Here is a 27,107-nt window from a genome sequence, read left to right as displayed (position 1 = left end):
GGAGCCCGCCTCCTGTAACTTCTGTAAGGACCAGAGAAGAAATAACATATTCTCTACGTCCCAGTCCAGGGGTGCCTCCTGCTGCTTCACTTTCCAGTCTCATATCCCTTTCTCACTACCCCCAGATTCCAGTCTCCACTGGAGTCTTTCAACACTGCAAGTCTTTTCCTGCCTCCAGACCTTTGCTCCCGCTGGTCCCTCTGCCTGGGCTCTCCAGTCTCCAGCTATTCACAGGCTGGTTCCTTTCCATCACTCAGGCCTCCTGACCATCTGGGCCATGTCCATCACCACTCCCTTCAGCAAGGCCCATCACAGCACCCTGTTGGTTTGGTTCTTCATGCGATTTAGCACAATCTGTTATGATCGACTTATTTAATTGCTCATTGTCTGGCTCCTTAGAAGCCCTGAGGCAGTCACATACATTTCTATCGCAAAAGCTGAAAAAAGAACTGATTAAGATGGTTAAGATCAATCCAAATATAAGTTCAAGTTCAGGGTCTTCAACAGCCTTTATGATCAGGATTGTGCTATCATTTACTCCCCACTTGAAGATGGGTCCCTGCCCCTTATCCCCTTCAGTGGGACTCAGAAAAGACCCCCAGGGAGACAGAGGTGCCAACAGAAGCAGAGGAGGCAGGAGTTACCACAGCAAAGAGCAGACTTTGAGTCAGATTTGGGGCTGGGAATCCACCAGGCCCTCAAGACACTTCTTGCAACCTATTTCTCACGGCACTTGCAGTAAAATCTAAGCTCCTTGCCCTGATGCTGGGCAGGTCAGGCAATCCCTCTACGACTCAGTTCTGTCTCCTGTAAACTGGGGATAATACTAGAACCAACACTTTGTGGAGTGTCGTGAAGGTGGTATGAGATCATAAGCCGGTTTGCGTGGCATCTGGTGAGTGCTGGGTTAACGTTAGGTGATGGCGTCATCAACAAACTCCACTGCAAATCCTTACATGGATGGTCTTCCAACGTCTAGGCATTAATGCTCATCCCCTCCTTTCTCTTACATACCCCTAAGATCATTTGCTGTCTCTTCATAATGCTTTTTTCCTGAAAGGATGCCCTTAACATCCATTTAAATTGTCTCCTTAATTAAAAAGACAAAGCAGCAAAACTTGCAAAGATTTTTTTCAAAGAAATGTAGCACCATGCATTAGCCTACCACCTTGTCATTACTCTTTCAATTTTGCACATTACTTTTCAGACTCTTGGTGGTCATTCTTACCAGCTTTCAAGAAGGAAAAAAAGAATACCAGGGTGAGGATGCCCCAGATTACTGCCACCAGCCCTCTACTCCATGTATCAGCTCCGATGCACTCCCCACGGGGCACCGGAGAAGGGAAGGGGCCTTTGGATGGTGACAGGTGGGATCAGGAGAATGCAGCAGGCCAGTGCCTTAAGGTACCTGGGGTTGGTGGGAGTTACACTGGAGTTTCTTCCCTTTCTAAGGCGGAGCCTGGAACCTCCTCCCTGGAATAACAATGCTTTTACCTGCTGTCCAGTATTCCCAACACCTGCCACTTCTCTGAGTCTACAACGGACTCGCCTGTCCCATCACACTTCAAATCAAAGCCAACACCTCCCCTCTGCCCTCAAGGCCCTGCATGATTTAGCCCTGCTCTCCCCCAAGACTCTCTCCTCTTATATCTTCCTAATCCTGCTCCAGCCCCACCGGCCCCTATTTTGTGCCCTAAACACATTAAGACACTCCTCCGCCCCACCCCCCTAGAGCTTTGGCACAGGCTGTTCCTTCTGCCAGGCATGCTCTTCCCCCTGGTCTGCGCAGCGCTGGTTCTGCCTCATACTTAGGCCTCTGTCCAACGTCACATCTTCCCAGAGCCTCCCTTGATGACTCTATGAAAGTTACCTCTCCCGCCTCTCCAGACCCCTCAACTATTCATCACTCTCTGTCCCAACACCACGTTTATTGGCTTCATTGCATTCAACCCCTTCTGAAATTAGCCATTTGCTATTTGCTGCCTTGTTTAATTGTCAGTCTCTCCCTCCTGCCCTTGTAATCGCCATGAGGGCAGAAGTTGTTATCTCCTCTACCCACCACTGCAACTCCACTACTTGAGATAGGTCCTGGCACATAGTAGGTACTCAATAAAGCTGCTGAATAAATGAACGAATGACTGGACACCCAGCAGTGCCTTAGAGACGGCAGGGAGGGGCGCAGCGCTGCACTCACCGTGCATCTGGTAGGTGTACGGGCTCTGTCCAGAGGGTGGGGTGCTGAAGCTGGAGCCGTAGCTGAGGAAGCCACTCTGGCCGGGGGAATGGCTCAAGCTGTCTTCTGTCTTGATGCCTTGGAAGGGGAAAGAGAAGCACCAGGCACACACAATTAGGATGCTTCCTTGTCACCCGCAGAAGAGCTACGGAATTAAGACAGCACGCGGTTTTATCAGCTTCCAAACTGATTGCAAACTGGTGGTCTGTGAGCGGAAGCTACTCTACTTCGGCTCTAACTCAGTCCCACGTGTCCTTCTTGGCTTGTGTATTTTAAAGGAAAACCTGAAGTTGGTTGCTTTTGTTTAAAAATCAGGAGATTTCACCCCCAAAGTCTAGACTTATGGCCTCTCTTGAGCAACAGGATGATCTAGAAACCTCATGACCATGTTCCCACATGATAATACACTGTCCCCAGAAGCTCCCCAATTTGTGAGTTTCCCAGGTCACCATGGTTCCCATACTGACTCAGACATGGAGGTTTGTTTTTAAGGTGCTATTTTTCACCACAGTTTTTTGGGGGTGTTTTTGTTTGTTTTTACATCCTGGGACATGTTCAAAAGTGAGAAAGGGAAAGGCAGGCTAAGTGGATCTCATCTTTTGCACATGTGGTCAGCTTCCTGCCTGACTCTGAGGGTAATGAGTTTATAACCCTCTACTCCAAGGACTGGGGTCTTCCCAGGTGGCTCAGTGGTAAAGAATCCATCTGTCAGTGCAGGAGCTGGAGAAGAAATGAGTTCCACCCCTAGGTTGGGAAGATACCCCAGAGGAGGACATGGCAACTCACTCCAGTATTCTTGCCAGGATAATCCCATGGACAGAGGAGCCTGGCAGGCTACAGTCCATGGGGTGGCAAAGAGTCGGACACGACTGAGTGACTGAGCATGCACGCCAAGGACTAGCTCCATGCATGACTTAAAAGTCCAGCAGGATTTGGGGTGAAGGTTTTAAATGAACCACCTTCCCTCTGTAAAGATGATGCCATTCAATCTTAAGACATACTCTGCCCTCTTCTCATGGAGGGACCTACTTATCCAAAGGCCACAGTTACAAATCTGCCTTCTGCTTTAGCCAAAGTCTGACATGCTTCTCCAAGGCACAGGCACCCATTCTAAGAGCAGCTGGCTGGAGAAGGAACTGTATTGAGGGAGGAAGCTGATCTATCATCAGTAGCCCATATATGGTATTTTTATTGAACACGTAATCAGTTTTGCTTATCTTTATCTTATAGGTGTAAAGCAGTATTTCAATACTATTTAAATTTGCATTTTTAAAAAAGAACACTGTTAGTTCTGGGGATGGTTTTGTAGTTATTATTTCCCCCCTTCTCACCCATTCACCCCCATAAATAAAGAGAATGCTCAATGTGGTAAAAAACAATGGATTCTGACTCAAGTGGTCTGGGCAGGAGTCCAGGACGGTTTGCTTCATTACTTGGTGACCTGAACAGTTTCTCCTCCAACTCCTTCCCTTATGAAATAAGATGCCGATTCCCACTGGCAGGATTGCTGGGAGATGAAAAGAAAGGGAATGAATGAATATCTAAAGCTGTGAATGAGGTACTCACAACAATCCCAAGAAATAGGCAACATGACTTTCCCCATTTTATTTTATTTTGCCAAACTCAGAGGCAGGCATATGGGAACTTAGTTCCTGGACCAGGAATCGAACCTGCACCCCCTGCAGTGCAAGCATGATATCTTAACCACTGAACCACCAGGGAAGTTTCTCCCCATTTTAAAGATGTGGAAACTGAGGTTCAGAAAACCAGGCCACTTAATCAGAGTCTTGCAATTAGCCCGTAACTCTGAAGTCTAGGTTTTCTTTGCTTTCTCTTGATGCCTCTCAGGAATGGGTGTGAAGGGATTTTACACGCTAGATGGTGCACGACTTCACTGACAATTATGACAGCAACTTGGCTAACTGTTTGGTGCCGGAGCCTAGCTGTCCCCTGTCTGGGCTTTCAACAGGACTTCCTCAGTTTAATCATTTTTACCGTTTTTACAATTTAAAGTGAGAGATGTGTGACTTTTTCTTCACTTGAACACTTTGAGGCCACCGAGGGGTTATTAATTGACCTAATTTCATATTGGTGCATGTCAGGGAACAGGGAAGTCTGAGGAGAGGGAAAGAAATGAGGGAATGGCCAGGTGGTGGGCAGTCAGGACACACAACATTGGTTGACTAAATCTGCCGTCGTATGTGGGCCATTTCAGGGAGCCCCCACACAATCCAATAACAACACCAAAGGTCACTGATGACAGACTACCACAACAAATATAGTAATGGTGCGAAAGTCCAAAATATTGCCAATACGTAACACAGAGGGATGAAGCGAGCAGACGTAAAAATGGCCTTGACAGACTAGCTCAAAGCATGGAAGCCACAGCCCTTCAATTTGTAAAAAAAAAACAAAAACCCACAGTATCTGTGAATCGTAAGAGAGCAAAATGCACTCAAACAAGGCGTGCCTGTACACCCATTCACTTATCATCTGTGGCTGTTATCAAAATACAGGGTAGAGCTGAGTAGCTTTGATAGACACCATATGGCTTACAAAGCCAAATATACTTATTGTCAGGCTCTTTACAGAAAAAGTTTGCCAACCTCTACTCTACATAAGGCCTTCCCAGGTGGCACACTGGTAAAGAATTCACCTGCCAATGCAGGAGACACAGCTTTGACCCCTGGGTCAGGAAGGGTCCCTGGAGAAGGAAACAGCAACCCGCTCCAGTACTCTTGTTTGGAGAATCCCATGGATAGAGGAGCCTGGCGGGCTACAGTCCATGGGGTCATAAAGAGTTGGACACCCCTGAGCACACATGGCATTCCACATAAAGAAAGGCAGAGCAATGATATTAATAAAGTGAAAGGAACAGTAATCAGCAAATCCAGGGATGTGGGTATTTGACAAGAAAGGGAGATAACCTCCCTTTATTCTTCATGTTGGATGGTCAGCTCACGGTTATTTATAGTGCTACTCTTTTATGTCTTAAATGTTGCATAACATTATGTTTGCATAACAAATTGAGAAAAAAGTACTCCACACTCCTGACCTCCTTGCCTCTCGTTTGCTCAACTGTGTTATTATTCCCCTGCAGCTATTTAAACAAAGGTGAATAACGCTATTTGCCAAGGAGCAAGGAGAAAAGTTTCCTAACAAGATTCAACAAGGTTTGTCCAGACAGTGAGCAAACACCGCTTGCTCGGGCACAGGCATGTGTGAAAGGAAAGGGCTTTTCAGCCCACCTGTCATTACTCAGTGATGTGGACATACCAGGTGTATGGCAGCCCGGCCGCTACTGTACTGACTGAACGTTTCCCTTGGGCCAGGCCCCGTGAGCTAAGCCCTTAATATAGATCAAGGGCTGACACACTGTGGTCCGTGGACCTACTGTGGCCCACCGTTTGTTTGTGTAAATAAAGTTTTATTAGAACACAGACACACTCATTAGTTTACATATTGTCTGGCTGATTTCATGCTCCAACGGCAGTGCTGAGTGGCTGTGACAGAGACTGCATGGCCCAGAAAGCTGAAAATACTTAGGAACTGGCCCTTTAAAGAAAAAGGTAGCTGATCCTGGATGTAGAGAATCCCATTTACAGCAACAACAATGGTTAGGAAGCCAGACTTAGTATCACTCCCATTGTATGGAGGTGACTCGCCCTGGGTCTTAGGACCAGCAAGGGGGCAGAGGTGGGGTGTGAACCCAGGACATGTGACCTTGTCCCTTATGCTGTATTCTGAGGGCAGAGAGCCTCTGAAAGTAACTGGCACTTAAAAATGACTTTGGACCAAATTAATTTCCACCGGATGCCATGTTTTGTCTGGAAGCAGGGCTAGGGTTCTCTTTTATGCTGAAAAATAATCCGGCTTCATGCGTCTTGACTGTCAGCCAGGCAGGTGACTCACCTGTGATTTTATCACCCGTCTTCTGGCACAGGAGGGACAGAAGTTAGAAAAGATGCCCACACCAGTTGGCCGAGGTCCATCACAGGTAATCCCCCAGGATTTCTGGAATGTGTGCTCAGGCAGCAGAGCTCAGCAGTGAGGGGCTTGGACTCCAGAGCCCAGGCTGCTGGGTGTAATTCCACCTCTACCACCGACCAACTGGGGGACCCTGGGCGAGTTATTTATCCTCTCTGAGCCTCTATTTATTTATCCCTTGAAAGAGGATAATGATCAGACCTTCCTTGGAGAGTTGAGTGGGGACTTCAAAGAATGAGTGGATACAGAGCCCTGAGGACTGTGGGTGGCAGCATCTCAGTGATACACCATCTCAAAGACACAGCATCTCAGTGATGGTGTCTCTGACGGATGCCCGACCCAGTGTCCCGTGACTTGTCACTCCTAACGCCACAACTGCTCTTGAATATGTCTATCTGTCTGTCTACTGCCCCCAGCAGGCTTCTACCATCAGTCCACTCCAGGCTGCATCAGTCTCCCAATTTGCCTTCCTGTTTCTCCTCTTGCTTCTCTCCAATCCAATCTCCCCACAGCAGCCAAAGTGATCTTTTTTTAAATTATTATTATTATTTTTTGGCTGCGGTGGGTCTCTGTTGCTGCACGCAGACTTTCTCCAATGGCGCCGAGCAGGGGCTACTCTTCACCGTCGTATGGGGCTTCTCACTGCAGCGGCTTCTCTTGTTGCAGAGCACAGACTCTAGGCAGGCGGGCTTTGGCAGTTGCGGCGAGTGGGCTCTAGAGCGCTGGCTCAGCAGTTGTGGCTCACGGGCTTAGCTTCTCTGAGGCATGAGGGATCTTGCTGGATCAGGGATTGAACCAGTGTCCCTTGATAGCAAGGTGGATTCTTAATCACTGGACCACCAGGGAAGCCCCAAAGTGATCTTTAACAACCCCAGACTGCATCAGATAGCCCTATGTTTATAGATCTGCCAATAAGTTCCTGTTTCACTGGAATAAACTCCTCCCCAGGTGCAAAGACTGCCCACCTCGCCTATCTCATCTAGGTCCTGTGTTCCAGCCACTGGGCTTCTGGGGTTTGCCAAATCCATCTCCCCAGGATTCCCAGGCATCCTCTGCCTGGAAGCCTCTCTTCCCGTGCTTACTAACGGTCGTCTCTCAGTTCTCAGATGAATAAGCTCCTTCTGTAAAAGACCATCCTTGGAGCTAGAACCTAAGTTAAATCTTGCTTATTCTGTTCCATTTCACGATCTTGTCTTCCTTCCTCCCATGAATCATAATTTGAAATTACTTTAAGCTATGATTTTTAAAAGTTCATTTGTGTTTTCTCCCTCTAGGCCAGGGGTTGCAAGCTTAAAGTTCTTCAGGCAGCTAATTTAAGTGAGTGATGAGGGCTAGGAGAGGACTGTGGCCAACAGAGGCTAACAGGGTCAGTTACCTACTTTTGACGCAAAAATGTGGGCCCAGTGCTGCCCAGTCACCTGCTGTTTGTTTTTTTTTAAAGACATTAGAAATACGTGAAGTGAATTGAGGTTGCTCAGTCGTGTCCGACTCTTTGAGACCCCGTGGACTGTAGCCCACCAGGCTCCTCCGTCCATGGGATTCTCCAGGCAAGAACAGCGGAGTGGGTTGCCATTTCCTTCCTGACCCAGGGATCGAACCCCAGTCTCCCGCATTGCAGGCAGACGCTTTAACCTCTGAGCCACCAGGGAAGCCCTTTAGAAATACGTATTACTATGTAAACATTTCCCATTTAAAAACTGGCAATTAATTTTTCAAATATCAAGTATATTTTATTGGTTAAAAAGTATCCAAGGGCCACCTTATCTCAGTTCTAGATTATCTTGGCAGAACGCAGGCAGAAGTAAAGATAACTCAGAGGAAAACATCAGAAAATAGAGGAGACATTTTCCTCCTGACATCCTCCTAGCACCTGGATCCAGCCATACCTGATATCAGCTGTGTCCCCAAGCTTACCAGTATGTGAATCATTAAATTTCCATTTTCTCTAAGCCAGCTTGGGTTAAGTTTCTTACCCTTGCAATCAAAAGAGGCCTTGACATAGTCTCTAGAACTTGAACTGTATGGAAAGTGTCTGTCCTTCTTCTCTATCTCCAATCCAAAATCAGGCTGGCTGTGTACCTCTTTCTGCATTTACCTGAAGCATTTGGGCAGAATGAAAACCATGATGTTAGGAGTCCCGGAGAAAGCAAGGGCTTGATCAGGTACTCACTGTAAGAAGGGATTCCATAGGCTTGTGCTGGAGGCGGGTAAGCCGTGTAGGGGGTAGCTTGCTGGATCCCTGCACTGTACTGTGTCTGGCCGTAGGCTGCCATGGCCGAGGGAGGCTGACCGGGTAGGACACGCGGGCAAGGTCTGCGTGGAAGAAAGAAGATTAAATCTCCAAGCCCAACCTAGCACATCCCTCCCCCCTGGTATCACCACTACCACTACTTCCCTTTGGGTATTTTTTATTTTTTTGGCCTTGTGACTTTTGGGATCTTTGCTCCCTGATCAGGAACTCTGGTCCCAGCAATGAAAGTACTTAGTCCTAGTCTCTGGACCACCATGTACTCTTTCCAGGAAAGAGACAACTTACATGTTCATCAGGTCCTATTTCATTTTCCTTTACTGGGCACCAGGAAAATGACACTTCCTGGGTCCCTTGCAGTCAGATTCAACCACGTGACTGGATTCTGCTCAACACAGCAGTTTAGCCAATAAAACCGTCTCCTCGAGACCTGCTGCCCTCTCTCCTCTTTCAGCAGCAACTGTGGAGGGTGCCAGCTGAGAGGGCAGAGCCAGCAGGGTTGCACCCTGGAACCCCGAGTCAGCCTGTGGAGGAGCGCTGCCTTGGAGAGGTCCATGCGATCCCTGGGCTTTATGTAAGAAACAGACCTTTGTTGTGTTAATCCACTGGGACCAGGGTTTCTTGATTACTACAGTAGAGCCCATTCCGCTGTGACTTTCTACCCTTATTTAGACACATTCCCAAATGATACAGCTTTGACAGGGTTGCCAGTCAACATGCCCTGCTCTAGGCCACGGGGTGGGCACAGGGTGCAAGATTATCCAATCAGATTCTATTCTGGGAACTGAAATCCTGGGCTGAATAATTCATTTCAACACCCACATTCTGAAAAGACTGTTTTTATTCCCTTCCTATTGTTTGGATCTCAGAAGCGGTCCTATTCCAGGTCTTTCTCAAGACCTGATTATTCCAGTTTTGATTTCACTGTGAGCTACTCCAGATCCTCCCCCCCCAAAAAAAACAAACAAACAAACAAAACTCCTTTCGGGCTTACATCAGCTGGGGTCTGGGCTTCCCAGGTGGTGCTAGCGGAAAGAATCTGCCTGCCAATGCAGGAGACGTAAGAGATACGGGTTCTGTCCCTGGGTCGGGAAGATGCCCTGGAGGAGGAAATGGCAATCCACCCCAGTATTATTGCCTGGAGATGCCTACGGACGGAGGGGGACTGGGTCTTCTGGGTCACAAAGAGTTGGACACACCTGAGCATCTAAACACAGCTGGGGTCTATTTGTCTTACTTGCAACCAAAGAACACAAATGAATTCCTTACTTCAAGATGAATAGTCGGTTTCATGAAGGGCTAGGATTTAAAGGGCCACTGAGGGACTTCCCTGGCAGTCTGGTGGTTAAGAATCTGCCTGCAAATGTGGGAGACATGGGTTTGATCTCTGGTCTGGGAAGATCCCACATGCCACGGGGCAACAAAGCCCGCGTGCCACAACTACTGAGTCCATGTTTCCTGTGAGAGAAGGCCGCACACCACAACTAGAGATTAGCCCCCCACTTGCCACAACCAGAGAAAGGCCGTGAGCGGCGAGGAAGACCCAGCGCAACCAAAAATAAATAATACTAGTGAAAAATCCTAAAAAAGTAAATAAAGGGCTGCTGACCTACGACATCCATAACACAATGATTGCTAGTGACCACTGAGCTCTGACCACAGGCTAGGAATTGTGTCTCACAGGTCTGACGTGGTCTACATCATATCACATACTGATATCAACTCCCTGGGGTAGAGGCTCTGCTAACTCCCATTTTAGAGAAGAGAAAACTGAGCTCAGAGACCAGAAGTCATGGCTAGACAGCGGGAAATCCAGAATCTGAACTTGGAAGTCTGACTCCTGAGCCCACACTTGTAACCATGGAGCTTTGCTGCTGCTCAGGGACGGGCCTGGGACTGACTAAATCTTGCAGGCAGCAATAAATAAAGGTTAGCTCATTCTAACCGGATGGGGACAAGACGGTGAGTCTACAGATGCAATTTCTTTGGCCAGTGCAGTCTTTTTCTTAATTCGGAGTCGCCAATATTTTAAAACCAGGAGAGATTCACACATGCACATACACACTCCTTATTTCCCCCTTCTCTTGCAAAGCAGATGCTTTGGAAAGCCTGGGTCTGCTCTCCTGGGTGCTGTATTCAGCTGGGTTTGCGAATTTCTTCTGACTCTCACATTGTCCTCAACAGTCCTTCCTGTGATTAAAAAAACTGACAATTCTTGGATCTATGAGACGCCAGGCTCTGTCCTGATCACTGTATGTGGACTGGCTCATTTAGATATCATAGCAACTGTGACAACCCTTGGAGGCAGTTACTATTCCAATCCCCATTTTACAGATAAGAAAACTGAGGCAGAGAATGCATACAGCTGATCCACAATTTGAACCCTGGTTCCAGAGGCCACATCCTTAACCACTCCACTAGGACACCCAGGCCCTTTAGGTCAAAAACCCAGACACTAAAGTTCTGTGCGACTTGACAACTATATCTAATCATTCTGACCATGAGCTTATCAGTAGATGGTAATGAGATTCCCAGACCGGTATCTGACTCCATTTTGATCACGTTAATAGAGGGAAACCTTCTCATTTCCAGAGCTTCTCCTACATATGAAGCCTAATGGCATGTATGAGACAGATGTAAAAATTCACAGAATTATAAAAAGATGTTCTCAGGCCCCCTTTCTTTTTGACAACTTCTGTGCCAAAGGGTCAGGGAATTTGTTCCAAGATGCATAAGAAAGTTGCTTGTTTTGTAATTTGTCCCAAGATGCATAAGAAAGTCGCTTGAACTGGAGACTCCAGATTCAGTATTGGAAGGTGTTTCATCAGTCAAGACTCCCACCCTATGAGGTGCCTGGAAACACATCCAGAGCATGGGACTTAGCACTGAGCAGAGAATTTTATTTGAAAACGCTCCCAATTTACACCTTTCTGGAAGTAGAAGGTGGAAATCCGAGATGATCAATTCCTGCTTCCCATCAAAACTGATGTGAATTTCTTGGAATAAACTGGGGCTCAAATGAAAAGCCAGAGAGAGGACAAGGAAGCTCTCTAACCCCAAGGCCATAAAACAAGTTAGGTAGATTTAATAGACCTCAGTTGCTACTGACAACCCCCAAAACATCTTCTGGAGGGAAAGGAAGGCTGAGAAAGTGTGTTCCTTACAAACAGCTTCTCCGGGGTCGTCCGGGGAAGAGAATATCCAGCTATGGAGGAGGTGAGTATTCAGAGGAGGTCCATGCTGACCGTCCCGCCAAGGCAGCTCCCCAATTGCCCTGGGTAAGCCCTGTTCATCACCAGGCTCCCACCAACCCCTGGACGCAGCTCTGGTGGAACATTTGTACCATTCACCATATTGAGATCTCTGACTTACTGGTCCATTTCCCACTAGACTGGAAGCTCTCTGAGGGTAGGGGCTGTGTCTCATTGATCCTGCAAGTCTCCAGAGCTCCTAGGAGATTTGGTTATCAAGCAGTGTTGGGTGAATATTGGAGCAGGAAGGAGGGAAGAAGGAGGAGAGAGAGATAAGAGAGAGGAAAAGAAGGAAGGAAAAACAGGGAGAGATAGAGAAACAAGAGGGAGACAGAACAGAGAAAATCTTTGTTAGGAAAGGACAGGAAGGAAAGGAAGAAAAGATTGAAAAAAGGAGAAAATAAACAACAGCCAACACTCTCGGAACAGTCTATTCCAGACCCCATTCTAAGTGTCTTTCATGTGAAACAGACATCAGGATTGTCCCCTTTTTCCAGATGGGAAGACTGAGGCCTGGGGAAGTGGGGGTCATTTGTTCAAGGTCGCTCAAGCAGTAAGAGCATCACTGGGATTCCTCTCCAGGGAGTCTGGCTCCAGAGCCTCTGCCTCCAAGGAGAAAAGGGAGAGAGAGTGAGAAGAAGCTAAGGCAAGGGTACTCACCTTGCAAAGAGCTGGGACACACTCGGAGCCGATGTGGTGATGCCTGGAGGGGAAAAAAAACATTTGAAGGACTTGAGCTGTCAGAGAGATGGTCCCCAGAAGCTGTGACTTCAGACGCCAGGTTGAGGGGGAAGAAACTCATGGAGTTGCTGTCAGGGACTTTCTCAAGCACACAAGCTTATCCAAGCCACATCACTGCAGCACTTTCCTTCTTGAAAAACCTTCTCAGGGTGTGCTTTGTCTCCAGGTACTAACTGAAGGACTATGTATACACAATCTCTGGCATCTTGAAACATCAGGGTGGAATTCACCCCCCCACCCATTGTACAGATGGAGAAACGGAGGCCAAAGAGACAGAAAGAATGAGGTAGAGCCAGGCCCACGACTAGAGGACAGCTGGCACCATTTCTACTCTTGGATGGAGACCCGCTCTTTTCCTTGCTTTAAAGTCAACCCCAGAAACCCAGAAAGGCAGATACTGGTTGGCTTTGGCTATCCGACACCCATTTTCCTTCCTTCTGAGGACATCACATTGATATTCCTCCTCTCCTTCCCCAGTTTCAGTCCGTGGGGTTCAGGTGCGGCTGGCTCCAGCACTTACAGGAGACACATCTTGGATTGTCTCCGAGGCTCCAACTAGAGTGTCGGGAGGGAGATGGGAGATGCCTGAAGTCCTGGTACAAGGGCTGTGTTCCTGGGCACTGAGCCTCCAACCATGGTTGGGAGGCAATGATCAGGAGATGATGAAGAGGTGATACAATTTTGCTGGGAGAGATGTTGCCAAGAGGATCATTTTAAACACCATCAGTTCACTGGGGAGGATTTTGTGCTGTGTCATCTTGAACAAAGACAACGCAATGTCCTCAGTGTGGAGCCCCGGCAAGTTCTAGATGACGTGTCGACTGATTGTGCCAACCTGCCAGTTCACACTCTCTGGTCTGCAGGGCAGGGGCAGGGGTGTCCCTGTGCCTCCCGAGAAATACTCCACGCCCTCCACAGCTCTGAGCCACTCTATAAACCAACCTGCAATCCCAACTGTATCTCTGAGTCAGCACTGAGACTCTGGGCAGATCGCCTATAGTCTCCGGGGCTCAGGGCACCCTCCTGTGAAATGGGGGAAAACATTTATCTCACAAGGGTGCGTGAGGATGAAATGAGATTATGATGATGGTAACAGTGATGATTCTATCCATCATTTACCCTGTGTCTGCTATGAGCCAAATTCTCTTCTAAATCTGTTATCTGGCTTCATTATTTTAATCCTCATAATCCTCCTCCTCCTCACCTTGAGGAAGGTTCTGTTCCCGTCCCTGTGTTACAGATGAAGGGAGGTGCAGTTGACATGACTCACTCAAGAACGCATGGGTCCTCAGGGGCAGATCCGTGATCTGAGCTCAGGTGGTCTGGCTCCGGAGTTTGGCTTCCCAAGCAGGGCACAGCAGCCCACGAGGGCAGTCATCATCATTAACAACAACCAGCCCCCACCAACAAGCTCACACGTGCCAGGCTCTGTGTTAACTGCCTGAACTCACTTCACTCCCAAGGCAATGCTACAAGGACACCCTCACTGTAGTCATGACGAAACCAAGGCTCCAAAGGCTAATGAGGTGCCTTGTTCAAGCCTGCGGACATGGAAACTGGGACTCGAACCTAAGGCTGTTTAGTCCCAAGTCTATTTCCTTTTTTTTTGCGCGGGGGTGGGGGGGGGTGGTGGTGGTGGTGGGCTATGCCTTGTGGCATGTGGGATCTTAGTTCCCTGATCAGGATGGAACTCGTGCCCCTGCATTGGAAGTGTGGAGTCTTAACTGCTAGACCGCCAGGGGAGTCCCAAGTCCACTTCCTTAATCATCTCCTTGGTTGAGTCAAATTCTGTTTGAGTCCCAAGCTACTAGGGTGAGGAGGCAAGTCCTGAAGTCCACTTAGAGCTATAGCTAGAATTTAAAAATAAAATAGAACGGACAGCATCAGCATATATTGGCCACACAGCACACGAGAAGGAACCGTGGAAAACTTTTATTCTAGCTATATGATGTGTGAGGATGTGATGTGTGTGTGTGTGTGCTGGATGACTGTGTAATATAACATATCTTCCTATGTGCTGTCTTTATAAAAAGTCGGGCTAAAGGGGTCCAATGCCAAGGAAAGGCCCTGGCTCCGCTCCCTCACTGCTAATGCCCTGCTCTGGGTTTTTGCCCCGGGTGGAGCCTCCCATATTCCCGTTCCTCAGCTTCCCCCAGGACTGTCTCCTTCTGAAACAGCCTCCATTTCATTACTGGTACGAAGCGTGTGATTTATATTTAGTAATAACACTACATAAGATACTGAATTAAACATTTTGCAGTATGTTTTAATAAACATGTAAATATTCATACAAATCGCAATCTATGGAAACAGTCCCGTGGGCTCAGATGAACTTGGCACTCTAGTAATGTGAAGAAAGCATCTTCCCCTGCCTGCAGCCTCTGCGCGCTGGTTTGTGGGTTCACACGGCGCCAATCGCCTCCTCTGTTCCTCTGAACCCCTGCATGCTCTGCCCTCCCCACGTGGGCCCGTCTCCCTCTCCGGCCGTGCAAACCTCCTATCCTCTACCTCTTCCGCCCCAACAATCCCCAGGAAGACTGCACAAGCCAGAAACAGGCCTTCAGTCAGTGCTACAAGATTTTCCTTCAGCAGATGATGTACTTTTTGAAAAACACAGGCTTTCTCCTTTTTTTTTTTTTTTAAACTGGTATCACATTTAACTTTTTTGAATCCAATATGCCTGGGAGAATTGAGAACCTGGAAAATGAATGCATTCTATAGAAAATAATCTCTTTCCCTTTCTTCTTCCTTTTTTTTTCCCTGGTAAGGATGGCATGGACCTCCTGGAGAATCCTGATGGGATGTGATGACACTGGGTCCTCAAGTTCCTTCCCTTCCTGCGGGCCCTGGAGTGGGACTGTGTCAAGGACGGCCATGCTCGACTCTTTGGGTGCAGAGGTGGAATAAGGACTCCTCGAAAGCAGAGAGCCTCTCTCTTCCTCTGCTGGGGTCCAGGGATATTAGTCCTGTGGACCAGGAGGCCCAGCTGCAGTTGGACCCATACATCCTCTGCGTATCAGGAAAGGGCCTGATGGAGTGGTCGTGGGGCAATGCCAGCCCCAGCAAGAAAGGTGGAAGAGGAACTATTGTTCACGTCGCAGGAACAGCCTGGTTCTCGGGGTAGCCCTGGACACCTTTCAGGGACCCACAGAGTCACCACTCTCTGGCTGCTGTTGTGACAGCTTTCTCCAAATAGTTAAGTCAGAGCTAGACTTACATTCCATGCAGCTCAGGAATGGTCTGGCCCACAGACTTGGCAATGCCCCTGGGTGCAGGCATGACCCCCTGGACAGCAGCATGCCCATCGCACCCAGCTTGCCAGAGGGATAGAGAGTGTAGACTTCGGTCATGAGTCTCTCCATAAGGCCAGTGTCCCAGGCCCAGAGGGCACGCTGACAATCGAGGGGGAGTGGTCATACTGCTCCTGGTTGCCCCATCACAAACATGGGACCCTTAGCACAGGGGCAGAAGACATGTTAACTCTTGTTCTCAAGTGAGCCCCAAGGGTGGTGAAGACCCCACGGGCTGTCGCAGCATCAGCCCTTTGATGCTGGTGGGATCCAGAGCCTGGAAGGTGGCGATACCCTCCCCACTGACCACAGTGTTCTGTTCTCAGACTTGGCCATGCCACGGAACACGCCATGATGGACAAGACTGGGGTCAATGGCAGAATCACTGATGGCAACTTATATCCACGTTGATGGTGACTTATATCCACGCTGGGGCTTCCCAGGTGGCGCTAGTGGTAAAGAAGCTGCCTGCCAACACAGGAGATGCCTGAGATGCGGGTCCGATCCCTGGGTTGAGAAGATCCCGTAGAGGAGGAAATGGCAACCCACTCCGGTATTCTTGCCTGGAGAATCCCATGGACAGAGGAGCCTGGCAGGTTGTGGTCCATAGCGTTGCAAAGACGCGACTTAGCACTAGCACTAAATCCACGCTGCCAGTGGTGAAAACAGCCCCGGTGACCCAACTCACCATAGCCAAATCTATTTACACCAAGCTTCATGACGTGTCTCCGAGGGATGTGGTTAACACAGAAACGGGGGCAGCTGGCTCTCAGGGGAGGGGCAGAGAGCCTCCTTCATTTGTGAACTGAAAGCTCTAAGTCCCTTCTTCCTCCCCAGTTTCCTATGGGTGAAGGGAGAAGGATTAGCTAAACAGATAGCCAGAGCCTTAGGGGGATCTCATTCATTCATTCACCACCTTCCACATGCCAGTCATGTGGTAGGTAATGGGTTACAAGAATCAGCAAAACCAGTCAGGGTTCCTGTACTCATGGACACTCCAGTTTAGCAGGGGAGTGAAAGTGGGAGCATCTGTCACTCAGTCATGTCCAACTCTTTGTGACCCCATGGACTGCAGCCAACCAGGCTCCTCTGTCCATAGGATTCTCCAAGCAAGGATACTGGAGTGGGTAGCCATTCCCTTCTCCAGGGGATCTTCCCAACCCAGGGATTGAACTTGGCTCTCCTGCATTGCAGGTGGATACTTTACAGTCTGAACCACCAGGGAAGCCCACTTAGCAGGGGAGACTGATGGTAAACAAATACACAGGTAAAGAACTTCATTATAATTGTACCAACGTGCAGAAGAAGGCATGGATACGGAGAAGAGCACCTGGAATGTGACTGTGCACAGCATTCGCCCGGGGATCTTATTAAAACGCAGACTGCAAGCCTGTAGGTCAAGGAAGCTCCCAGGTGACGCTGACACGGCAGGCCCGGAAACCCCACTTCGAGTAGAGAGAGTTTAGACCACAGGCTCATAAGGAATTGCAAATTACTAAGAAGTCCCAATTCTGGCTTCATAAAAATAAATCTTCATTCCAGGAGTCACAAACACAAATGCCTACCGGGGCCAAGAAGGGAATATTAATGATCTAATGGAACATGAGGAAACTAGAGCTGGAGTCTATGTGTGAGCGCACATGTGGTGTGTGACTGTGTGTGTGTGACTGTGTGATGTAACTTACCCACAGACAGACACAGTGGGTTCATTCATTCAACAATGCTTACCATGCACCTCCTGCGGACCAGATTTACAACTCAAGTCTCATAATTTGTTGTCTTATTGTTCCTTCCAAAGAAAGTACATGGGCTAAATGGTCAAATTCAAATCCTGACTCTGCTGCACTATAACTGTATGGCCCTGGGTCCATCACTTCCTTTCCCTAAACCTCAGTTTCCACATCCACAAAATGGGGCACCATCTCATCCCTGTAGGGCTGCTGCAAAGCAGGTACCTACCAAATGGTAACTGATCAACACAGAGGAGCTATTATTAGCTTTCTATTCTCCTGGGGCTCTCGCTTAATCCACTTCCATTGTAAACCCAATTTGAATGTTCACACATTTTTTTTTTTTAACCTCTCCTTTCACTGGGAGGATTAAGAAACTAATGATTCTGAAGGCAGCCACCACTATTATGTTGCCTAATTGGGCCCCAGGGTCCACTTCCAACTGATCCCCATGAGATGAGATAGTTTCTAATGCAAGATGTCTTGAGGCAGGTCTGTGCTGCGGAAGGTGCGTACCTGTAAATTTCATCAGCTCATCTCCCTCCTGTGGGTGCTTTAAGTGGCACCGAGACCACGGGCAGAGACTGCAGGAGGGGGCACTGTGTGAGGAGGCCAGCGTGTGCACCGCACAGGTAGAGGTCGTTCTGGGGGCAGAGGCCCCCCAGGAAGCCTGCTGAAAAAAGCTTCAAAATGGTAAAGGTCAAGTTGATCTGTGCCTCCCCAGGCCAGACCCAGGCAAAGCTCTGGGCAGCTCAACCTGGCTTGGGGGAAATGAAGGAAAACCTGCCAGCCCCTGGCTAGAACCGGTGACTGAAACTGGAAATGAAACCACAGCCCGCCCAGGGGCAGAGGAGGCGCAGGGCGGTCTGAGTGCAGATGACAGCCCGCTTGTTTCACAGGGCGTGACTTCACCTCTCCAAGGAAACACTTAATGAGATTATAGTCTCAGCTTTTGCAAAATGTGTCTGCATTTTAAAATAAAAAATTTTTTTTCTTTTTTTCTTGATTCAGCTTTTCTTCCTTAGTTCCGTAACTTTTTCTCTCCTCCTTCCAGAACACGGGATATAATTCAAATCCAATTTTGCCTTAAATGGTAACAAATGATAGCTTCTATTTCTCAAGTGGTTCCTACAAGCCAGGCACGCTACTAAGGACTGCATGGGCCTTATCTCTTTTATTCCCCAGAACATGTTATTCTCTGCTTTACACATATGGAAAATGAGGTAAGGGGAAGTCAAAGAAACATTACTAAGGATTCAAAACCAATATCAACCTGAAGTTATCTGTGGTTCCTTGTGTTAAGTCGCTTCAGTCCTGTCTGACTCTGTGTGACCCCACGGACTGAAGGCTGCCAGGCTCCTCTGTCCATGGGATTCTCCGCAAGAACAGTGGAGTGGGCTGCCATGCCCTCCTCCAGGGAATCTTCCCCACCCAGGGGTCAAACTTGCATCTCTTATGTCTCCTGACTTGACAGGCAGGTTCTTTACCACTAGCGTCACCTGGGAAGCCCATAGGCTACTCTATTCATCCACCACCCATCCATCCACCTAACCAAGCATCCACTTCACCTCCATTCACTCACTCACCCACCCAACCATAAATAATTTTTAAGGATCTACCATAAGTCAGGCACTGAGCTGTGTGCTAATTAGGAACAGAAATTTAAATACATATGTAGGAATAAAAAACTGTCTTTGTCCTGAAGTAATTCACCATCTAGAGCAGGGATTATTAACCTTGGGTGCATAAAACTGGGTGCATTTGGAGAGCTTTAAAAACATCTCAGGACTTCGCTGATGGTCCAGTGATTAAGACACTGTGCTTCTAATGCAGCAGGTAGGGTTCGATCCTTGGTCAGGAGAACTTAGATCCCATATGCCTCGTGGGGCAGCCAAAAAGAAAAACAAAAAACAAAAAACAAAAAACACAACAACTCACTGCCTGGGTCACATTTCTGAACAACTAAATCAGACTCCTTGGGGGTAAGATCTAGACATTTGCATTAAATTTTTACCAAAAAATTTCCCAGGAGAGTCCAACGTGCACCCAGGTTTAGAATCAGTCCTGGAGCCTAGTTCCCAAAGCACGTCCTTGGACTGGTAACATCAGCATTGTCTGGGAATTGCTAGAAATGCAAATTCTTGGGCCCCAGCCCCAAACCATGACAGAAGCGGAAATGTGGGAATGGGGCCCTGCAACCAGTGTGCCAACAGAACTTCCCAGGTGATTTAGGTGCACCGGAGAATTTGAGAACATAAGTGTATCTCCTTAAATTACTGAAATATACATTTATGCACCCGTTAAACATAGAAATCTTCAATAACGGGAACACGAAACACTGATAACAGGAGTTACTTCTGGGGAGGGGAGGAAAGCACTAAGATTGGATAAATGCAGCAAAGGGGAATTTGGCCTAACATTCAAGTTTTTATAAGGACTGTGTTACCTGGTGATCAGAAACTGAATTGTCTTAAAAAAAAAAAAAAAAAGCAGCAGCAGCAGGGGAGGGCGCTGCAGACAGGCGACACAGCTTGTGCTAAGGCTGTGAGATCATGGAGGGTGGAGCTCATTTAACCGCCGCATCCTATAGTCTTGCAGAATGCTGAGTCTCCTGTCTTGATTCCTTTTACAACTCTTTCTTCTTTTTAAACATGGTGAGTATCATTTTAAAGAGCTGAAGTATAGCTGATTTGCAATGTTTCAAGTGTACAGCAAAGGGATTCAGATTTTCTTTCGTTATAGGTTATTGCAAGGTATTGACTATAGGCACTTCCCTGGTGGTCCAGGGGTTAAGACTGCTCTTTCACTGCAGCATATGTGGGTTTGATCCCTAGTCAGGGAATTAAGATCCCGTAGGCCATGCAGCACAGCCAAAAAAAAAAAAAAAAGCCTACCGGGGACTTCCCTGATGGTCCAGTGGCTAAGACTCCACATTCCCAAAGCAGGGGTTCGAGGTTTGATCCCTGGTCAGGGAACTAGATCCTACGTGCTGCAACTAAGACATGGTGCATTGAAATTAATTAATTAACTAAAAAACCCAAGATATTGAGTATAGTTCTCTGTGCTATACAGTAGGTGCTTGTTATTTATCTGTTTTATATCTAGTAGTATGTATGAATCCCAAACTCCTAATTTATCCCTGCCCCACCCCCTTTTGGTAACTGTAAGTTTGTTTTCTATTGACAAGTATTTTTAGAGCACTTATTACACATCATACCTTCTTCTCAGCAGATATGTAGGCAACTAAAGCAGGTGAGATCTGCCTTCAGAGAACTGACGTTCTGGTGGAGGGGCAGACAAAACGCAAGTGAGCAAACACAACACGCCGGGCAGGGAGCAGGAACACAAACAAGATAAGCAGAGCAGCATGGCCGGATGTTTGCTGGCTTCCCCCTCCACCTGCTCCAGAGCCTGGCCTGTTCTCCCCTCCACCACCACCACCGCATCTAAGCCACCGCGGCCTCTCACTTGGGTTACTGAAACTCTTCTTCTTTAGCCCCTGGACTCCCACTGTGCGCATCCCCAGTCCTTTCTCTCGTGCAGCCTGAGGGATCCTGTCAAGTAGATCAGATCATCTCTCATCTGCTCTCAACCCTCCCACAGCTCCCATCTCGCTCAGGGTAGAAGCCAAGTCCTTCCAAGGGCTCACGGAGTCTGATCCTGGGTGCCTCTCTGACCTCGTCTCCCTGCCACTGGTCCCTTGCTCACTGGGCTCCAGCCACACCAACCTCCTTATTGCTCCTCACGTGCTCTGGGACAGCTGCTGCCTCAGGATCTTTGCACATGCTATTTCCTCTCCTCCTAAGGCTCTTCCTCTCCGTCACCATGAAGTGCTCTCGCACACCTCCTTCAGGTCTTTTTTTTTTTTTTTTATCCTTTTATCCTTTTTTTTAATCCTTAAATTAATCTATTTATTGGCTGTGTTGGGCCTTAGTTATGGCACATAGGATCTTCATTGCATCATGTGGGACCTTTCATTGCAGTGCACAAGCTAAGTTGCTCCAAGACATGTGGAATCTTACTTCTTTGACCAGGATCAAACCCAAGTCCCCTGTGTTACAGGGAGGATTCGTAACCAGCAGATGGCCAGGGAACTTGCTCTTTCAGGTCCTTCTTCAAGTGTTCCCTTCCCAGTGACATTATTTCCAGTGCCCCTAACAAAAACTGCAATCCCATGTCCCCGCATTTCTTATGTCACCTTGCTTTCTGTGTCCCCAGCACAGGGCGCGGCACCATCCACCATGCTCTATATCTTTCTTATCTACTGTTACCATCAGACCCCCGCCCTACCAGCACCCTGGGTTAGGCTCCAGGAGGCACAGGTTTTGAATTTTCTTCCTAGTACTTACACAATGCTGGGCATGTGCTCGAGGAAACATTTCTTGAATGAACAAATGAATGAAGAAACAAATGGTTACTTTTGAAAGGAAAGACCTCCCTGCTAAGAACTGAAGGATCAAGTGATGGTCCTGTGATGGGAGGAAACCCGGTCCAAGCAGAGGAACAGCAGGTGTGAAGGCCCTGAGGGGAGCGCCAGACTTGTCAGTTAGAGCAAAAGAAACAGGGCCGGGGGCTGGGCGCCGAGGGCAGGGGCGATGGGGTGGAGTCCAGCCTGAGAGGCTGCCAGGGATACAAAGCACAGCCCCCTGGCCAAGAGCAAGGAATTTAGATCTGATTCTATACTTTTTAAAAACACCAAGCCCTCTCCACGTTTTAAGTCATTTCAACCTCACATCAACCATGAGCTTGGTGGACTAATTATTCTACTTAACAGAAGAGGCAAATGAGCCTCCAAGAGACTAGGCCACTAGACTAGGGATTGAAAAAGGTAGGAGTTAAAGTAGGAAACACAGTGGGAGCCTTGGGGGGTTTCTTGGGTTTGAGTTTCCCCTCCAGACCTCCTGGAGTGTAGGCCTTGTGGCCCATGCCTCCTGGGGTCCTCCTTGGGGCTGGACCCTTGTGGTCACTTTGTAACAGAAGGGGTGGGCCCAGGAGGAGGGAGACCAGAGGTCAGGCAGGAAGAGTAGCTGAGTCTGACACTTGAGGCCATAGCTAGAGTGGAATGTCCCCTGCTGAGTCCCAGAGCTCACTGCCCACACCAATAATCAAGAGAAAGAAACATGTGTACATTGTCTGTGTGCATGTGTGTGTGTGTGTAACCTGACCCTGCCAGCCCTGCCTGGTCTGAATTTGGAAGAAACCTCTCTCTGCCCCTTTGCTCACCCCCAAAGTCTTTCTCTTGGCCCCAGCTGACCTCCCCTCCCCCGGCATTGGAAAGGGTGCAGACAGCTCCAAGTCACAAAAAAGGAGAGAGGCGAGGTGTTTGTGGGTACCACCACTGGGGGTGAGGGATGCATATCTGGGGTCTGAAGACCCTTAAGATCTTGAGTTTAGAAGCAGAGACTCAGGAGCCAAGGGACTGGGTTTAATTCCTGGCCCTGCCACGAGCTGTGTGACTTTAAGCCAGTTACTCAACTCCCCAAGCCTCAAGTTCCACATCTCTAAAATGGGTTCATAACCCAATGAAGTGAAGTGAAGTCGCTCAGTCATGTCCGACTCTTTGTGACCCCATGGACTGTAGCCTACCAAGCTCCTCTGTCCATGGGATTTTCCAGGCAATAGTACTGGAGTGGGTTGCCATTTCCTTCTCCAGGGGATCTTCCTGACCCAGGGATCGAACCCGGCTCTCCCACATTGTAGACAGACACTTTACCGTCTGAGCCACCAGGGAAGCCCATAACCCAATAGGGGTGTAATAATTACATGATAAACAGTAATTAGGAAAACGGACTTTCGAGTCAGACCAGTTGTTATTTAGTCTCTAAGTTGCGTGCAACCCTTCTGCAACCTCATGGACTGTAGCCCGCGAGGCATGGGGTTTTCCAGGCAAGAATACTGCCATGCGCGGCCATTTCCTTCTCCAGGGGATCCTCCTGACCCAGGGGTTGAACCTGTGTCTCCTGCGCTGGCAGGCATATTCTTTACCACTGTGCCACCCGGGACGCCCTGGAGTCTGATTACTTAGGTTCAAATTTGGCAATCACTAAACTGTCATCTCAATCAAGCCACTTAACCTGTGTCTCACCTGAAAACAAGTGTCCACTTCTTAGAGTTGCAGACACTCAAGTGTTAATACCCATTAATGCCTGACACATAGCAGGTGCCAAGGGTTTGGTTTGACAGTGATGGAGGAGAAGGAGGATTCATCTAGATTTCTATTGCTCTGAACAGGGCCTGAGGCAGAATCAGTTCAGTTCAGTCGCTCAGTCGTGTCTGACTCTTTGCGACCCTGTGAATCGCAGCATGCCAGGCCTCCCTGTCCATCACCAACTCCCGGAGTTCACTCAGACTCACGTCCATTGAGTCAGTGATGCCATCCAGCCATCTCATCCTCGGTCGTCCCCTTCTCCTCCTGCCCCCAGTCCCTCCCAGCATCAGAGTCTTTTCCAATGAGTCAACTCTTCACATCAGGTGGCCAAAGTACTGGAGTTTCAGCTTTAGCCTCATTCCTTCCAAAGAAATCCCAGGGCTGATCTCCTTCAGAATGGACTGGTTGGATCTCCTTGCAGTCCAAGGGACTCTCAAGATAGATGCTCACAAAAACGAAGGGCAAGAGGGGGTGGCAGTCACTCATGTTCGCCACAGCTGCCCCTCAGTCCCCAGTGGTGGCAGCCAGGTTCCCAGGTGGGGACACAGGCCCAGCACTTCTAGAGCATTCAGCCTCTCCAGAGAAACTAGAAATCTAGATTTTTATGTGCACTCTCTCAATTTTTACAAGTTATCTTTATTTAAAACACAGTATAAATCAAACAAAGATGTACCTGAGGGCCAGGCTCGGCTGTGAGCTGCCAAGTTTGCAACCACGGATTTGAGTCCACTGTGACGGGTTTTTTTTTTTTTTTTTTTTGGCCATGTCGTGTGGCATGTGGGATGTGGTAGTTCCCCGACCAGGGATCAAACCTGAGTCCTCTGCATTGGAAGTGCAGAGTCTTAACCCACTGGACTTCCAGGGAAGTCCCCGTTATGGGTATTTAATTCAATGGATGTAAGTTTATTTATCACGCTTCCAATCTGGTGGCTCAGGTGGTAAAGAATCTGCTTGTAATATATGAGACTGAGGTTTAATCTCTGGGTTGGCAAGATCCCCTGAGAAGGGAATAGCTACCCACTCTAGTATCCATGCCTGGAGAATCCCATGGACAGAGGAGCCGGCGGGCTAAAGTCTATGGGCTAGCAAAGAGTCAGACACAACTGAAGGACTAACACTTTACACAACATCACCTCATTTAATCCTTGCAGTAAGCACCCTACGAAGTGGTCATGTTTCCCAGCTCCCCATTCAATAGGTGAGAAAGTTGAGGCTCCGGAAGGTTGAGCAATTTGCCCAAGGTCACTTGGCTGGGAGTCAGTCTAGGATCCTCCTCCTTCAGCAGTCTACGCCCTTTTCTGTTGTTACTGGCTCTGAAATGAAGAGTCTTTAGTTGACTAGTGCCTTCAGGCTGAAGGAAAAGGAAGACGGTCTTTGAACAGGGCTCCAGAAATTATCTCAAACTCTCAAACAGCTCAGCATGGCTTATCCAGATGCTCCACCGGCCTGGGAGGAACGAGGGTGTGTTGGTCTACTATGCAGCTTTGGCACAGGAGCCCAGAACCTCCTGATGGTACTTTCAGCAAGGTTGTTTCAGCTTCATGACCAGCATGTAAGACATTACTGACTGCTGTCTTGGTGACAGCAGTAATCACTCCCCAAAGCCTGGAGTTGCTTAAAAGCAAATTCCTTCTGATGTTGTATTCAACTAGAACCATGTCTCTTTGGTTTTCCATGACAATTACATAGCACTGTGTCCCCACGAACAGGCCTCAAACACAAACAAAGAAGGAGAGACAGCCAGGGGTCTTGGAATACCAGCAGCAAATTTCAAAGCTGCTCAAACAAAGGGTTAAGCCCAATGGTTAAACATAATAGCTTAATGCCTTTTGCTAAGTAACTCTGAGCTTTACCAGGAAGGCTGACAGATCCCAAACAGTGCAAACAATAGCTGGAATTGTTCTAGTGAAAACTAGTCTGACTGCATCATTTGCCAATAATTTTTTAAACAGCTTAACTCTCCTCTGCTTCCTTGACTCCAACCCGACCTGAAAGCAAAAGGCAGATGACTTGTTGTCCCAACGTCAACCCCCCGTAAACAGGACGCCTGCTTGGATGGGGCGGTGGTAGAAGAGGACTCAGAGGTCCAGAGCCTGCAGGACACACCCGGGGCCGGGCCTGGAACCTGAAACTGACTAGCGCCTGTGGAGGTGTCAGCATTTCTTGGAACTGGAGACCATTCAGGAAGTTCAGAACACGAACCAGCACACTTTTACCTTTAATGACTCGACAAAATTGTTAGCAACGTACAAAGTTTTGGTCCAGAGTCAATAATCTAATTGGACGGGAAGAGAAATTGTCGTAATGACAGTTCTTGGGAGAGGATGCGTGTCTAAGGCCGTCAGTCCCTTACCATGTTCTGTGGGGTGAACGGAACCACCGCCAGGCCCGCTAAAACACACAGCAGGAGACCTACCTTCTCTGTCACTCAGAGTCCAGACATCAGCGTCAGCACGGTTAAGCTTCAGTTTCCCCGGACGATCACTGTTTACAGTAAGGCTGGGTGAGACCAGTAGTTCTAGCATTTCCTTGTACCTGCAAGAAAACAAAGGGAAATATAATTTATTCATTAATTATGCATGCTTACTAATGATTCCCATTTCTTTCCCTAAGAGTATAAATATTAAAGCTGATTACCTAAACTCAGCCATCTTATAAATTCTACATCATAAAAATTCACTGAACTTTTCATCAGAGGGAAATGAGGAATTGAAATGAAGTACTTGCTCCCCTCCGGAGAATACACCCACTTGATTAAAACTTTCCCCTCCTTCCTCCTGGATTTTGCCATTAGAAAAATTATATTTGGGCCTTTTAAATGGCATCTAACTGAGCTGGAGTGAGCCAGGGAGACTTTCCAGGAGAGCCAGAGAGAAACAGGTGGCAAGGTAGGACTGAATTTGGAGTCCTACAAGCCAGAGGCGTGGAGAGAAGGTGGCACTGACTGCAGTTAAGAGAGACTGAATGTGGTGTTACATGTCGCTTGTGCAAGCGGAGAAAGGCTCAAAAGATGTCATGGATATGTAAACGGCCCTCAGGCAGCAGAGCACTCAGCCCAGCACTGTGGTCCCCATCAAGAAAGAATATGCTAGCTCCTGAATTACCCAGGATTTTGATAAATGCTATGGGGGGGGGGGGTGTTGGGGAGGGCAGCAAAGAAAAGGGGCAAATCTCTGGGGGTCATTCTCATTTTTTAATGAACAATTTTATAACTCTTGCACTAGGTCAGCACTTATTCTTAAATTTCCACCCCTACTTTGGTTAGGGAATGAGGTTTCTTTTTTTTTTTTTTAATTTATTTTATTGAAGTATGGTTGACTTTTTCTATCACAGCATAATTGCTTTATAATGTTGTGGTGGTCTCTGCCATGCATCAGTGGGACTCAGTTATAATTATATACACACCCCTTCCCTCTTGCGCCTCCCTCCGCTCCCCACCTCCGCCTATCCCACCCCTCTAGGTCATCACAGAGCACCAG

The 27,107-nt window shown here is 48.1% G+C and overlaps 1 protein-coding gene across 1 annotated transcript in view; it reads right to left on the bottom strand.

Moving 5' to 3' along the window:
• Positions 1 to 27,107, bottom strand: part of EYA2 (EYA transcriptional coactivator and phosphatase 2) — a 257,862-nt gene that overhangs the window by 144,287 nt on the left and 86,468 nt on the right. Inside the window, exons 2-5 of the mRNA XM_018057968.1 lie at positions 26,045 to 26,163; positions 12,380 to 12,422; positions 8,391 to 8,533; positions 2,195 to 2,311 (exon numbers count right to left, since the gene is read on the bottom strand). Coding sequence (XP_017913457.1) covers positions 2,195 to 2,311; positions 8,391 to 8,533; positions 12,380 to 12,422; positions 26,045 to 26,153 — 412 coding nt within the window. The 5' untranslated portion in view covers positions 26,154 to 26,163. The remainder of the gene's footprint in view (positions 1 to 2,194; positions 2,312 to 8,390; positions 8,534 to 12,379; positions 12,423 to 26,044; positions 26,164 to 27,107) is intronic.

The sequence above is a fragment of the Capra hircus genome, chromosome 13, assembly GCF_001704415.2.
Source record: "Capra hircus breed San Clemente chromosome 13, ASM170441v1, whole genome shotgun sequence".
In the NCBI taxonomy this organism is placed as follows: domain Eukaryota; kingdom Metazoa; phylum Chordata; class Mammalia; order Artiodactyla; family Bovidae; genus Capra; species Capra hircus.
Note: the sequence above shows the minus strand (reverse complement) of the source record. Positions and strands in the feature narration are given on the sequence as shown.